This window comes from Heloderma suspectum, chromosome 3 (genome assembly GCF_057233095.1).
Source record: "Heloderma suspectum isolate Gila_16-S chromosome 3, 16-S_ref, whole genome shotgun sequence".
NCBI classification, from domain to species: domain Eukaryota; kingdom Metazoa; phylum Chordata; class Lepidosauria; order Squamata; family Helodermatidae; genus Heloderma; species Heloderma suspectum.
The window spans coordinates 265,176,143-265,191,572 of record NC_139460.1 but is presented as its reverse complement, the minus strand read 5'-3'; the positions used below and the strand labels follow the sequence as shown (position 1 = coordinate 265,191,572).

The window sequence follows — 15,430 nt, the reverse complement described above, 5'->3', positions numbered from 1 at the left end:
TCTGTAGATTCAGAGATGAAGGAAAGTGTATATAAAATAGTGGGCACTCAAGGTTGAGGGAGCTTCCTCATCTTTGGAAAGAAGAGTAAGTAGAGACATTTGACTGCTGTTGTTCTTTTTTTCTCACTAGATGAACTTTTAGAAGTGTTCATGTGCTCTAATTGCTCCCTCTTACTTTCTTCTTTCAAGCATCCCAATATCTTTAATCTAGGAAACAAAATGTCTGCCACATTCTTATATTGCTGCTAGAAATGGGTATATCTATCTCTGTTGGGAGTAGATATCTGCTTTGTTACCTGATACTGAAATGATACTTGCTAAGTGCTTTCCTCCTTCCTTTCCCAAAGAGGCTAGTGAGGGTGTTCAGTACTTCAGGATGTTCAGGCACTGACTGTGCGATCCTACCCATGGCACTAAGTCCCATGTAAACAATGCTGCTTACTCCCAGAGAAACGTCTATAGGATTGCAGCCTTGGTCTTCTGGAAGTACCCTGATCCAGCAGCAGTATGTTCATAATGCATTGCTAGTTGAAGAGAAATTGGGACCTGAGTTGCTTATTTAGTCTAAAATGTTACGCCCCTAGAAATATGTGACCTGCTTATATCTGAAGGAATACATATATGCTTTCTGCATGTTGTTTGCAATAAGCCAGACTCCACTTTAGAGGTGCATCTGCATGAAATATAGGGTATCCTATGTTCCCTGCTACTCCCACTAGTACTCCAAAATCTGTCAAATCTCGCATCAATCTCTATATGCATACAGTTTCAGGGCCATCATACTCAGGGCTTTTAAACCATTTGCTGGTTTAAAAGCCTTGAGTAAAAGATAGGTATATTTCTTCTCCAGCTTCTCCGAATGAAAATGGTTGTATTTTGCCCACCCGCCAAATTCTAAGCATACAGTGTGTTTGAGGACCAACTGAATGGAGTGGGGGGCAGGGTCCTTCAAGACAGGCACTGAGGTATGAGTGGGAATGAGGGATATGAGGGGTGGGGAGTGTCTGTGGATGGGACAGAATATTCTGCAGTAGGATAGAACATGACCTGCCAGTTGATAGAACTGATAGTTGCCCATGACACCAGCTATTGCTGAGAGGGGCCCACTTGTAATCTCCTATTCCACCCTATTTACTCCCAGTGTAAACCTCTCACTGTCAAACTCCTATCCTCCTCATGCCCCTGTTGAAGAAGGATAAACTGCCCAGGAACCTGACCGTTATGGGGCTGGGGCAAGATACATGAGAACATATTTAGTCCTTAAAAGAAGAAGGGTGATACTCAGTCCTTCTGGTGACCTGAGAGTAAGTCATTCTCCATATGGCACTTCACTCCCTTGCTTGTTCACCACCCTACCACCAACGTACATCACATTAGGTATAAATCTTGACCAACTCCAGCCCAAAAGGTCCTTATGTCATTATGCCCAAATCTCATTCCAGCAATGTGAGCAATTCCAAAATACATTAACTGGGGGAAAGGACAGAGTAATAGCTAATGATAAGAGGATAGTATTCCTCTTCCTTTATTATCAAAGCCATTGGAACCCATCCACTCCCACTATACACAAATTACCCCCATGCTAATTTTATTTATTTATGTATTACATTTCTGTACCGCCCAATAGCCGAAACTCTCTGGGTAGCTCACAACAATTAAAACCATAAAATAAAACACACTAAAATGTAATATAGAAGTTTAAAACGACAGTATAAAATTTAAAAAACAAAATAAAACCTAACAGCAGTGCAAAGAATGCCATACAAATGCCTTGTTTATCATTAGAATACTAGTCTTATTCTGGCCCTCTCCATCCAGTTGAAATCCTCCAATCCTGACATACCTAGCACAAATCCTTTGTACGCTATCTATCTATCTATCTATCTATTTATTTTTATTTCATTTCTATACCGCCCAATAGCCGAAGCTGTCTTAACACACATCCTGTATGCCACCCAATCATTTCAACCCAAAGAATAATGCACATGCCCATGTGCAACTTGTTTGCCAAAGTGGGATTGGCTCTCCCTCTCCCAGCAGGGTGGGGCATGTGTTTCTACTTTCTACAGAGTTACCACTGCTGCTTACAGAGCCACTCAGTCTCAATAGTATCTGGCTGATTTCCATACACCATAGGAGAAAAAAGATACAAAACATCCCCCCGAGCTTGAGTTTTCTACCTACCTCACTCTCTGCAAAATATGCTAAGAGGACAGTTTGGAGTGTTTGGCCTAGTAAGCAGCAGTAGTTACAGGTTTAGAATCCCCATTCTAACCAATCAGTACTCTTGAGGATGTACAGGTCCCTGGGCTGTGCATTAGGGAGAAATCTTGAGAGAACCACATTTTTGGAAAGGAGAGTGAGCTGAACCACTGTCATAATATCTGGGAAAGGCAAATTCTTAAAATATCTGCCAAGAAGTGGGGAATAGTGACATGCATCACTTGACCAATGGCTACTATGATGAAGGCCTTCTCATTCTGTGTAAGGGGATATAGCAATCCAATTTGTTGTTTAGTCTATCTGCTTATTGTGTGTTGCTTTAATTTTGGACTTGGGCATTAGTACCTTTTTGTTTTTCACTACTTATCTAATCTTGAATGTACTTAAGTCAGTTTATAATGATGAGGTAGGCAGTATATTATATTTACACTTGAATTAGACCTTGGTCTGTAGCACTCTTTGATTAAGTGAGTATGTTTTGCCTTGTCTGAAGAGAAGCCAAATACTGAAGGTTTGTTTCTATATGTTAAGTAGTGGCACTGAATTCTGCTCTGTTCCACTGTTGTTTGTGTATCTGTATAATTTGTTGCAAACCTACAAGGTAAGCCAGTTTTCACACTAGCTAGTGCATTCCTTATTTAAGTTTGGTCCCCAATATTCCATTTATTTTACTGTTATGTTTATATCCTATCCTTCCACGGACCTGAGGTTGACGTTTAAGCCTCCAAACAACCCTGTAATGTAGGTTAGGCTTGTTGGTTACAAGTTAACCTGTGAAGAATGATATTATGACACCATGGTTTCATTCATTTCCTATGCTGGGGCACTTTAAACATTTGATAAAGTTACAACTATATTTTTCTGATTACTATGCACAAACACACAAAATGGCATACACCTGCAAACGCTCCTTTCATATGTTGTACAACTGCATTTTTACTTTCATTAGAAATTGAGCTCCTACTTAGATTTATAATTAGTGAGTTCCTTTGTTCCTTTAGTGATTGTGATTTATTATTATACATATTCTTCCTCTTTTTGTTGCCTTTATTTTGTTAACTTTGTTGCAAAATTAAATAAATTTCATGATTTTTTAAAAAAGAAATAGGTTAGTAACTTCTGCAGGGCCACCTGGTGAATTGTAGCTGCCGAACTACACTGGCTGCCATGAAGGAGAATGGTTAGCTGAAAGGCTTTAGCAAAACTGCATTTGGGGCTGGTTTGGGTCAGCAGTGCTCTTAGTATCCATGGAATTTTCTCCTGAATGCCTTTTCTAGCTAGTCTATGCCCATTTTGAATGTATATGAAAGTTTAATTTCTGTCAGATATCAGCTCTTGTGTATAATGTTTGCATTAGTTACTACCTCTAGCACCAAGGAACACAGACACTTCTGTGGAATTGTAAATAGACATCTGTATATGTTAATCAGTTAAGGAAACCTATTTGTATAACTAGCTGCCTGGAAGCTATTTGTTGTTGACAAGCATTCCTTGTTCTAAGCAGTTCTGCTTTGCTACTCATGAAAACTTTGGTGACTCTACACACCTCAGAAACATTCAGTTTGTTTTGGATGGGGAGCTTGAACCCCCCCACTGAAAGGGTGGAGATGGAGAGTGGTTGATGCTGCTTGTGAGTGTAGAGGTATTTTAAAGTTTTCTTTTCGTTTCTAATTTCATAATACAGTTCTCTTAAAAAAAAAAAAACACCCACCCACACATGTGGAAACAATATTCAAGTGTTTTGTGCCCAGAGAATCTTAAGATATACATTATGTCTCTCTTAGAGAGAGGAGAGGGTGGGCGAGATGTGAAGTAGTTTTGACAATGTGGGTTTATGTAGACATCAAGGATGGACAAATTCTCCATTCTTTGGTGGTGGTGGTAGTGATCTGTTCTCTAGACCAGGACTTGGGCAACTTGTGGTTCTCCAGATGTTTGGGCCTACAGCTCCCATCATTACTCACCATTGGCTATGCTGGTTAGGGCCAATGGGAGGTGTAGGCCAAAAATCTGGTGGGGCACATGTTACCCACCCTGCTCTAGACCAGTAGTATCCAAAGTGGGGTGCATGCACTCCAGGGGTGCTCAAGACGATCCACTGGGCTGCGTGAGCTGCCTCCCGCTGCTCCTATGTACTGTATGCCGTTGTGTGCAAGGAGGGTGGCAGCAGTGGCTGAAGGAAAGCAGGAAGGAGATTAACCCTTCCCACTCAGCAAAGTGGGAAGGAGATTAACCCTTACCACTCTCCTTTTGCAAAATGAAGCCAAGAAGGAAGTGGGCACTTTCTTCTCAGCTGCCATCCTGCCGAAGGAGAGTGGAAACGAGATAAACCCTTCCCACTCTCCTTTCAACCAAAAAAGAAGTGGGCGTTTTCCTCTCAGCTTCCATCCTGCCAAAGGAGAGCAGGGAGGGATAACAGCACAGACCAAGCCACCAGTCAGCCAAGGAGTGGGGACCTTGTGCAGGGTGCGGGGCTGGTGACCAGGATTCCTGGCTCTGGGGCAAGCAGGAGCCTGGACAAGCACGCCTTTCCCCTCCTTGCAAGTTGACAGTGGTGCCCTCGCTTGGTGGTCAACGACGTGTGCACAGTTAAGTGGATTTACAGATTATATTAATACTAGTTTTTTTAAGTGAGAGCAGAAAGATGTTTTGTACCATTAATAAATTTGTACCATTTCATCTTTATCTCATCCTATTTAATTTTTATTTTTGTGTATGTTTTATAATGTGCATAATACATTAGTACAGTAGTACATGCATATAATTTATAAATAAATAGACATATATTGGGGGTCCGTACTCAAAAAATGTCACTGATAGGGGTGCGTGATCAAAAATGTTTGGAGACCATGGCTCTAGACAGTAGTCCAGGGGCCAGTTTAATATAACTGTGTCCCATTCCCCTCAAAAATGGCTGGACTCCATAATAAAAGTGACGGAATTTAATGGTAAGTCTTCTTCAGTTATGGAACCCATGTAATCAGGTATAGCATTACGTACATGCACATGTATACATCTATCTTTCCCAGTTTGAATGTAACAAGCATATAATAGATAAATGTATCCGTGAAGTGTGAAATACGTTTCTTACTATTTGAAAAGTTGATTTAGCATATCTTAATTGAAACAGGGTAGGGCCATCAGGAGCTACATAAAATTACCTCGGTGCCTGGATTTGCTCCATGAGCTGCCAGTTGGCCATCCCTGATGCAGATGTTTGTATTAGTAACTTCAGCAACAAGATATTCACAGATTGTTTTCTGCATGAAAGCAATAGGGCTAGATATACTTTGCTTTAATGTTGTTACACTGCTTTCAGTCCAAGCGGCTTAGTTCCTGGTAAAATTGAGGTAGTTCTAAATACTGTTTTATTATTTGCATAGTAAGCCTCAGTAGTCCACCATTTCTTTTGAAGGCGTTAACTTAGAGGCAGACCTTTGATAAACAGGTCTGGTTTCATGCTTGCCAGTGAAAATAGTTTAGTGAAGTTGTACAGCCCATTTGTATGCTGTACAGCAGGGGTGGGCAGACTTGTGGGATCTACTCTTTTTTTTATCCAGAACGTGGTGCAAAATACATACACTTAGAATTAAAAAATTTTGATCCTAGAGGTTGGTTTCAAATACCAGAACTGAATGGTCCTTATGTACAGTCAGGGCCAGAAATATTGGAACAAGGATAGCTGTTTTGGCAGTTGGCCTCTGTACACCACCACAGTGATCTTGAAAGGAAACACACCCAGATGGGAGTGAAGTCAGGACTTTCAGCTGTAATTCAAGGGGTTTGACAAAAGTGGGGCACTAACCATTCAGGAAGGACAGCCAGTGGCATACATTTGTTGTTCAGTCGTTCAGTCGTGTCCGACTCTTCGTGACCCCATGGACCATAGCACGCCAGGCCTTCCTGTCCTGCGCTTTCTCCCGGAGCGTGCTCAAGTTCATATTCATTGCATCCGTGATGCTATCTAGCCATCTCATCCTCTGCCGTCCCCTTCTCCTTTTGCCTTCAGTCTTTCCCAGCATCAGGGTCTTTTCCAGGGAGTTTTCTCTTCGCATTAGGTGGCCAAAATATTGGAGCTTCAGCTTCATTATCTGTCCTTCCAATGAGCACTCAGGGTTGATTTCCTTTAGGATGGACTGATTTGACCTCCTTGCAGTCCAGGGCACTCGTAAGAGTCTTCTCCAGCACCACAGTTCAAAAGCATCAATTCTTCGGCGCTCAGCCTTCCTTATAGTCCAGCTCTCACAGCCATACATTACTACTGGGAAAACCATAGCTTTGATTAGACGGACCTTTGTCGGCAAGGTGATGTCTCTGCTTCTTACTATGCTGTCTAGGTTGGCCATAGCTTTCCTCCCAAGAACCAAGCGTCTTTTAATTTCATGGCTACAGTCACCGTCTGCAGTGATCTTGGAGCCCAAGAAAGTAAAATCTGTCACTGCTTCCATTTCTTCCCCTTCTATATGCCAGGAAGTGATGGGGCCAGATGCCATGATCTTAGTTTTTTGAATGTTGAGTTTCAAACCAGCTTTTGCACTCTCCTCTTTCACCCTCAACAAGAGGCTCTTTAGATCCTCTTCGCTTTCTGCCATTAGGGTGGTATCGTCTGCATATCGGAGGTTGTTGATAATTCTCCCAGCAATCTTAATTCCGACCTCTGATTCATCCAACCCGGCATTTCTCATGATGTACTCTGCATATAAGTTAAATAAGCAGGGTGACAATATGCAGCCTTGTCGTACTCCTTTCCCAATTTTGAACCAATCGGTTGTTCCATGTCTGGTTCTTACTGTTGCTTCTTGACCTTCATACAGGTTTCTCAGGAGACAGGTCAGGTGGTCTGGTACTCCCATCACTTTAAGAATTTGCCACAGTTTGTTGTGATCCACACAATCAAAGGCTTTAGCGTAGTCAATGAAGCAGAAATAGACGTTTTTCTGGAATTCTCTTGCTTTCTCCATGATGCAGCGAATGTTGGCGATTTGATCTCTAGTTCCTCTGCCTCTTCGAAACCCAGCTTGTACTTCCGGTAGTTCTCGGTTCGCATACTGCTGAAGCCTAGCTTGTAGGATTTTGAGCATCACCTTGCTGGCATGTGAAATGAGCGCAATTGTGCGGTAGTTTGAACACTCTTTGGCGTTGCCCTTCTTTGGAATTGGAATGTAAACTGACCTTTTCCAGTCTTGTGGCCACTGTTGAGTGTTCCAGATTTGTTGGCATATTGAATGCAGCACTTTAACAGCATCATCTTTTAGGATTTTAAATAGCTCGGCTGGAATACTGTCATCTCCACTAGCTTTGTTGTTACTAATGCTTCCTAAGGCCCACTTGACTTCACTCTCTAGGATGTCCGGCTCAAGTTCAGTGACCGCACTATCATGGCTATCAGGGACATTCAGATCTTTCCTGTATAGTTCTTCTGTGTATTCTTGCCACCTCTTCTTAATCTCATCTGCTTCTGTTAGGTCCCTGCCTTCTTTGTCCTTTATCATGCCCGTCTTTGCACAAAACGTTCCCTTGAGATCTCCAATTTTCTTGAAGAGATCTCTAGTCTTTCCCATTCTGTTGTTTTCCTCGATTTCTTTGCATTGTTTATTTAAGAAGGCCTTCTTGTCTCTCCTTGCTATTCTCTGGAACTCTGCATTCAGTTGGGTATATCTTCCCCTTTCTCCCTTGCTTTTCGCTTCCCTTCTTTCCTCAGCTACTTGTAAAGCCTCATCAGACAGCCACTTGGCTTTCTTGCATTTCTTTTTCTTTGGGATGGATTTCGTTGCTGCCTCCTGAACAATGTTACGGACCTCCGTCCATAGTTCCTCAGGCACTCTGTCTATCAGGTCTAATCCCTGAAATCTATTCCTCACCTCCACTGTATATTCATCAGGGATATGATTTAGGTCATACCTGAACGGTTTAGTGGTTTTCCCGACGTTCTTCAATTTAAGCCGAAATTTTGCAAGAAGCAGCTCATGATCTGAGCCACAGTCAGCTCCAGGTCTTGTTTTTACTGACTGTATGGAGCTTCTCCATCTTTGGCTGCAAAGGACATAATCAATCTGATTTCTATATTGACCATCTGGTGACGTCCATGTGTAGAGTCGCCTCTTGTGCTTTTGGAAAAGAGTGTTTGCTATGATCAGCATGTTCTCTTGGCAAAACTCTATTAGCTTTTGTCCTGCTTCATTTTGTACACCAAGGCCATGCCTGCCTGTTATCCCGGTGATTTCTTGACTTCCTACTTTAGCATTCCAATCCCCTATGATGAAGAGGACATCTTTTTTTGGTGTTAGTTCTAGAAGGTGTTGTAGGTCTTCATAGAACCGATCAACCTCAGCTTCTTCGGCCTCAGTGGTTGGGGCATAGACTTGAATTACTGTGATGTTGAATGGTTTGCCTTGGATTCGTACTGAGATCATTCTATCATTTTTAAGATTGTACCCCAGTACTGCTTTTCCCACCCTTTTGTTGACTATGAGTGCTACTCCATTTCTTCTAAGGGATTCTTGCCCACAATAGTAGATATGATGGTCACCTGAATTAAATTCGCCCATGTCTGTCCATTTGAGTTCGCTGATTCCCAAGATGTCGATGTTCAATCTTGCCATCTCATGTTTGACCACCTCCAGCTTACCTTGATTCATTGATCTGACGTTCCAGGTTCCTAAACAATATTGTTCTTTACAGCATCGGACTTTCTTTTCACCACCAGACACATCCACAGCTGAGTGTCCTTTCGGCTTTGGCCCAGCCGCTTCACTCTTTCTGGCGCTACTTGGAAATACCCTCTGCTCTTCCCCAGTAGCATATTGGACACCTTCCGACCTGAGGGGCTCATCTTCCGGCGTCATATCTTTTAGCCTTGTGATACGTTCCATGGGGTTTTCTTGGCAAGAATACTGGAGTGGGTTGCCATTTCCTTCTCCAGTGGACCACATTTTGTCAGAACTCTCTGCCATGACCTGTCCGTCTTGGGTGGCCATGCACGGCATAGCTTATGGCTTCACTGAGTTACGCAAGCCCCTTCGCCACAATAAGGCAGTGATCCATGAAGGGGAGTGGCATACATACATTGATTGGTCATGGGGGACCCAGGAAACAGGTCACACCTGGCCATGCAGCTGCTTGTCAGCCATTTGTTCCATTACTTATGAGCCACCAATGACGGGTGTGTATGTAGTGGCATACATACACACCCGTCATTGGTGGCTCATAAGTAATGGAACAAATGGCTGACAAGCAGCTGCATGGCCAGGTGTGACCTGTTTCCTGGGTCCCCCATGACCAATCAAGGAGATAAAAGGCCTGGAGGTGGTTCTGAGTGTTACATTTGCATTTGGTAGCCATACACTGGAACTCCTAACATGAGGTCCAAAGAGGTGTCCATGCGAATGAAGGAGGCCATAAGTAGGCTGAGGAAACAAAATAAACCCATCAGAGAGATAGCAAAAACATTTGGAGTGGCCAATACAACAGTTTGGAACATCCTGAAAAAGCAGGAATTAACTGGCAAGCTCAGCAACAGCAAAAGGCCTGGCAGACCACAGAAGACAACTAAAGTAGATGACCGCAGAGGAACCCTTTCACAACATCTAGCCAGGTCAAGAACGCTCTTGCGGAGGTAGGCATGTCACTGTCAACATCTACAGTCAAGAGACAGCTTTATGAATGTAAATACAGAGGCTTCACAACAAGGTGCAAACCACTGGTAACGCTCAAGAACCGAAAGGCCAGAGTAGCCTTTGCCAGCAAACACCTAAAAAATCCTGCCCAGTTCTGGAATAAGACTCTTTGGACTGATGAAACCAAGATTAACTTGTACCAGAATGATGGGAAGAGAAAAGTATGGAGGAGGAAAGGAACAGCTAATGATCCAAAGCATACCACATCATCTGTCAAACATGGTGGAGGCAGTGTTATGGCATGGGCATGTATGGCTGCCAATGGAACCGGGTCACTGGTGTTTATTGATGACCTGACTGCTAATGAAAGCAGCAGGATCAATTCTGAAGTGTATAGGGCTATACTTTCTGCTCAGATTCAGCTGAATGCTGCCAAACTGATAGGATGCCGCTTCATACTGCAGATGGATAATGACCCAAAACATACAGCAAAAGCTACCCAAGAGTTTCTAAAGGCAAAGAAGTGGGATGTTCTTCAATGGCCAAGTCAGTCACCCAATAGAGCATGCTTTTCACTTACTGAAGACAAGACTGAAGGCAGAAAGACCCACAAACAAGCAGCAGCTGAAGGCAGCTGTAGTGAAGGCCTGGCAGAGCATCTCGAGGGAGGAAACACAGCATTTGGTCATGTGCATGGGTTCCAGAATTCAGGCAGTCATTGACTGCAAAGGATTTTCATCCAGGTATTAAAGGCGATCCTGAAGTTTGAAATGATATTGGTTTGTTCCATTACTTATGAGCCACCAACGACGGGGTGTGTGTGTGTGTGTTTATGCCACTGGCTGTCCTTCCTGAATGGTTAGTGCCCCTCTTTTGTCAGACTCCTTGAATTACAGCTGAAAGTCTTGACTTCGCTCCCATCTGGGTGTGTTTCCTTTCAACTTCAATGTGGTGGTGTACAGAGGCCAACCGCCAAAACAGTTATCCTTGTTCCAATATTTCGGTACCTGACTGTATTTCTTCCACATAAAAAACTACTTTTAGTCACCTCAAGCTTTCTTCATTTCAGCAGCATATTTTTTGTGAGAAGAGTGCTGCTGTTGTGAAACAATTGCAAATCAGAAATCCTTGCCAGATCTACTGTCTGTCCTCCCCTTCTGCATACTGTGTGCTTACCACAAATTACTTTATTTTTGAGGAAACCTGGCTAGCGCTTGCCATAGATAGCTGTGACAAGGCTATTATACAGTAGACCAAATGAGTGCAGAACAAGCCTGGTATATAAGGAGTGTATGATATTTTAAAATCTTTTTCCTGTTGAATTGCTTGTCTGTTAATTTAGTATTCTCCAAAAGAGTATTCTGTTATCCTTTCGCTGCTACGTAAGGGGTTTTTTTGTTTTGTTTTTACAGTTTACTGCTACTGTACATCTAACTGGGAATGCAAAATGGGCTGAACATTTCAGGGAGTCAGATTTAGCCAATTTAGCCAAAATGGGCAAAACACATTTTAACTTGACAAGAAGTCAAGTTAAAAAGAGGTAAAACACTTGGTTACTTATCACTGAGCAGGATAATGGAAATGAGGAAGAGGTTGTGATTGTTTATACAGGGATTTTCTTCCCTTAGAGAGGAAAGTTGTTTTACTGGTAGGGAATTTAACACCCGACTGTTGTCTTTATTTGTGTCTGGCGGGTTGGTTAGTTACATCCAAAATCTGTTTTAATTTTCTTCAGATTTGCAGTGCTAATTAGCACTGTGCCAGATTTTTCGATCTATTTTTTTTAACCATTTGTTGGGGGAGGGGGGGAGAAATTGCATTCAAAAATTTTGGAAAGGGGTGAGAATTTCAGACAGATTTCTCAAGGCGCAGGGCTTCAGTGCTTACCTTATTGTAAGGAGGTGGCTGAGGAGAGTGTGTGCTCTTTCTTTTACCATTTCCCTCCATTCTTTCCTTGCAGCCTCTCTGGCTGCTTGAGCTTCTTGGAAAGCCCCCTAGAGGATTTACCCAGGACTTCCTCCCTTGGGTCATTACAAAAATGTGAGTTAAGCAATGCAAAATATGGTTTGGGGGCTTGGAAATCACATTTTAGTTTTCAGGGATTCGGATAATAAAGTTCCTTTGTGTTGTAACTTTCTAGTTTTGTTGAAACTCTGGCTTGTTCAGAAATGAACTTCCAGATGGATAAAGGAATTTGACCCTGGGCTGAGGGATTACTTTTTTCCCAGAGAAAGCAGTCTTATGTCAGCTTTTCCACAGCAACCTCAGAAAAGATAAAGAGACAGAGACAGCAAGATGGAATATAAACTTTATCTGTGGACATGACTGACCTATCCATATTACCAGGGGAAGCAACTAGAAAGTTATTTCACTTGCTCCTGAAATGTCTGAAGAAATCTAGCTTTGTAGATATATGCAGGGCTGTTTCTTAGCTCATTCATGTTCTCTCTGGGGGTGTACAGACAATAATTTTTCAGAGACTTGAAGGTAATATTTTAGAGCCTCATTACTTGCTGTTCAAATTTTTATTTATTTTTCTCTGTCCCACCATGTTTTCAGGTCAAACCAGTTTTGCAAGTTATTCAACACTTCAAGCAGTATTTGGGCAGGTGGGGGCAGAGCAGGGGAGAATGAAACTAGTATACAGCAATGTGGTCAACGTTGCTGCAATAGAGTCATGTAATGCTATTGTGGACATCTGTTAGATGGCACTTGTGACATCACTGGTGTTGAGTAATGAGTCCAATATCCTCTCTCTCTCTCTCTCTCTCACACACACACACACACACACACACACACCCCAGTGTGTGAGTGAAAGTGTTTCCAACTACCCACAATGGTAGGGGGAAGATGCCTATCTAAAGCAGCCACTCATTCTCTATGGAGTGCCTTTCTGGAGGCGCCCCCCCCCCAATTTTGGAGGGAGCTTTTCAAGAGGCCTGGGGGCTGCTGCTCAAAGGGGGCAGCTTAAAAGATCCTGCCTACAAGTGGAGCAGCTGTTTGCACTGGTCTGGCTCCTGGCCAGTATTCTCTTCCCCCTATTCCTTTTTTAAAAGTATAGTGCCTATACTTGCTTACCTGAATTAGCAAGGCTGTGCTCTGCCATTTCAAGTTCATTTTCTTACATTTTAAAATCTGCTTTTCTTTTGTGTGTTTTTTGTAAAATTAACTACTATCTCAGTCTACTTGTGAATTTGTATAGTCAGTTTTATCACACTGTTAAGTTGTATGGAACTAGAGAAGCTGCTACAATTAGTAAATAGGAAAGCAGAGTTAACTGTTAACCCTCTGTTTCTTCCCCATTATGTTTGTACAGTTATCCGGCTACCTACCAATGCTGAATCAGGGCTGGTGCTATGGTAGCTCTTAAAGGAAATCACCCCCATTGCTCTAAAGCAGGGGTGGACAACCTGCGGCTCTCCACATAATTTCAAAGGCCATCTACAAGTGATCAGTTCAGACCTCTGGCAAGAGTGGTCTGTACCTGACCAAGGAGCTTGCTGGATTAGGCAGGGCGGAGGAAGAGGAGGGGATAGCTACACTGTAAAGTTCAGCAAGGAAAAAGGGAACAGTTGTAGAAGCTGGCCTTCCCAAGGATATTCACACGCATACACACGCACACTGCCTCTCTAAAGGAAATATATATAAAGAAAGAGGACTCCTTGCTTTCTTACATGCAGATAATGCAGAAAGGCAAGGTTACCCACAGGCTGTATTATGAGTTTGCATCAGAGTCTAGTCGCAAGCACTATGGATCAGTATCCGCAGTAGGGAAGTAGTGGGTGTCTTCTCCTATACTAACTGGAGGGTATGTGTTGACATTTGAGAAAAGTTGCAAATCATGGCAATGCACTAACAGAAGCAGCAGAAGATTCCCAAGCAGTAATTAAAGGGCTTTATAATGTATGTTAGATTTTGGGCTCCTAAGCCCCAAATAATATCACCACTAATATCAGTGGGATTTATTGGGATTTATGTGCAGGATTGCTTTTTATTTTATTAAAATAAAGAGTTTCCCTATATCTCTCTATTTTGAAATACTTGATTGTCTCTTAGGGAGCTCAAGGTTGACAAATTTTACATAGGGCTATGTTCAGGCAGGATGTGAGTAAAGAGGAAACAGCTATAGTTATCAGTCCCTATCACACTCCAGTGTTGGCTGCTTTCAAAAGTATGCTGCATCAGGATAGCTATATTTAGCAGATACATTTAGACCACCTCTATCTTGTGGTATGTGTCTGCATATTTCAAGCTAATCTAAAACTCAGCCAGTGTATTCTTAACGTTGTTTTTCTGTCTCTTGTGGTCGCTGCAACATCTATTCTGATAAAAGGACATTTTACTGTGTCTTTGGCCAAAGCCATCACTTCATTCTTGAGAGCTTTCAGGGCAGCTGGGAAATGTTGGGAAAGACCTGGAGACAGCAATGGGTAAGAATTCCTTTTGATAGAAACATAGTGAGGGAATTTCATCTTAAACTTCTGTTTCTCCTAGAAAATGTGGGAAGGAAAAGAACATTGCTTCAATAGTAACAAATACAGAGAAATTGAAACATGGGGCTTCACTTAATGTTTTGGAATGAAGAAAGCTGTTTTAATGGATTAACATTTTAGTATGTATGCTTGTAACTGCTCTTTGATGAAGAATATCCAGTCTGTGCCCAAGTAAAATTAGCTATTCCTTGTTTTTGCCAGTTGTTCCCAGCTTACCTAACTCTTAAATTTATTTTAATATAAGAATGGTTCCATCAAGAGCACTGTTGGACGTCTCAGTACTATGAGACAACGGTCGGCCAAAGGAGAGGTGAGAAAATCAGATTATTAGTAAATACATTTATTGAGATTGATTCTTCTCTGAGGCAGGGTGACAGTGTTCAGTGTCAGTCATATTGGATGGTGCACCATCTAGAGAAAGGCAGGGGGACATCGCCTAATGCAGGGGAAGGTAATCTACTGGCTGACTGATGCTGGGTTGCAATGGGCTACTGGCCCTTCCTGATTTAAATGCAGCTCTCAGATCATGCCTAGTGGGTCTCCCTCAGTCCTGATCTCATGGGAGTTCTGACCCTTGCAAAGGCTTGGGGAGGCCCAGATGCTTTTGTATGTGTGCATGTGAAGTGCTAGCCCACATACACATAGTTTGAAATGGGTGAATGGGGAGGAGGAGGACAGGTAGCATTCTGGGCCTATTGAGCCCAACTGGTGGGGCTTTTGACAGTAGTGATGGCGGTGGTGGTAGCAGCAGCTGGGCTGGCTTGTGGGTGGCTTTTCCCCAGCAGCCTTGTCTGTAATTGGAGCGATGGGCTGGTTGGGGCAGCAGGTGACAGCAGGGAGGCCAGCAGGTGGAGGATGAGCTCTTTGTGGGGCATAGTGCCGATGAGGGGAGCTTTGATGGTTTGGCAACTGTGCAATGGCAAAGCAAGAGTGCAACAGACCTAACAGAGTGAGCAGCAGTGAGTTTCTTCCGTGTGTGTGTGTATGTGTGAATGAGAGAGGATTTCTATATGTTATAATTATAAATGTTATAATAAAGGGGATTGGACTCGATAGGGGGGGTTGGACTCGATGGTCTTGAAGGCCCCTTCCAACCCT

General features: G+C 42.7%; 1 protein-coding gene across 11 annotated transcripts in view; it reads left to right on the top strand.

Annotated features, from left to right (window-relative positions):
* The window catches only part of DGKD (diacylglycerol kinase delta), a 122,494-nt gene that overhangs the window by 45,593 nt on the left and 61,471 nt on the right, over positions 1-15,430 (top strand). Inside the window, exon 1 of one of the 11 annotated variants that reach the window (XM_084846761.1) lies at positions 4,725-4,811. The exons of 8 other annotated variants lie outside the window; for them this stretch is intronic. Coding sequence is in view for 2 of the 3 variants with exons in the window: in XM_084846764.1 (XP_084702890.1) it covers positions 14,240-14,269 (30 nt within the window). In the remaining variant the exon portion in view is untranslated. Of the gene's footprint in view, positions 1-4,724; positions 4,812-14,129; positions 14,270-14,533; positions 14,643-15,430 lie in introns of those variants that run through there. 2 more of the 11 variants (XM_084846764.1, XM_084846760.1) reach the window with 2 other exon arrangements.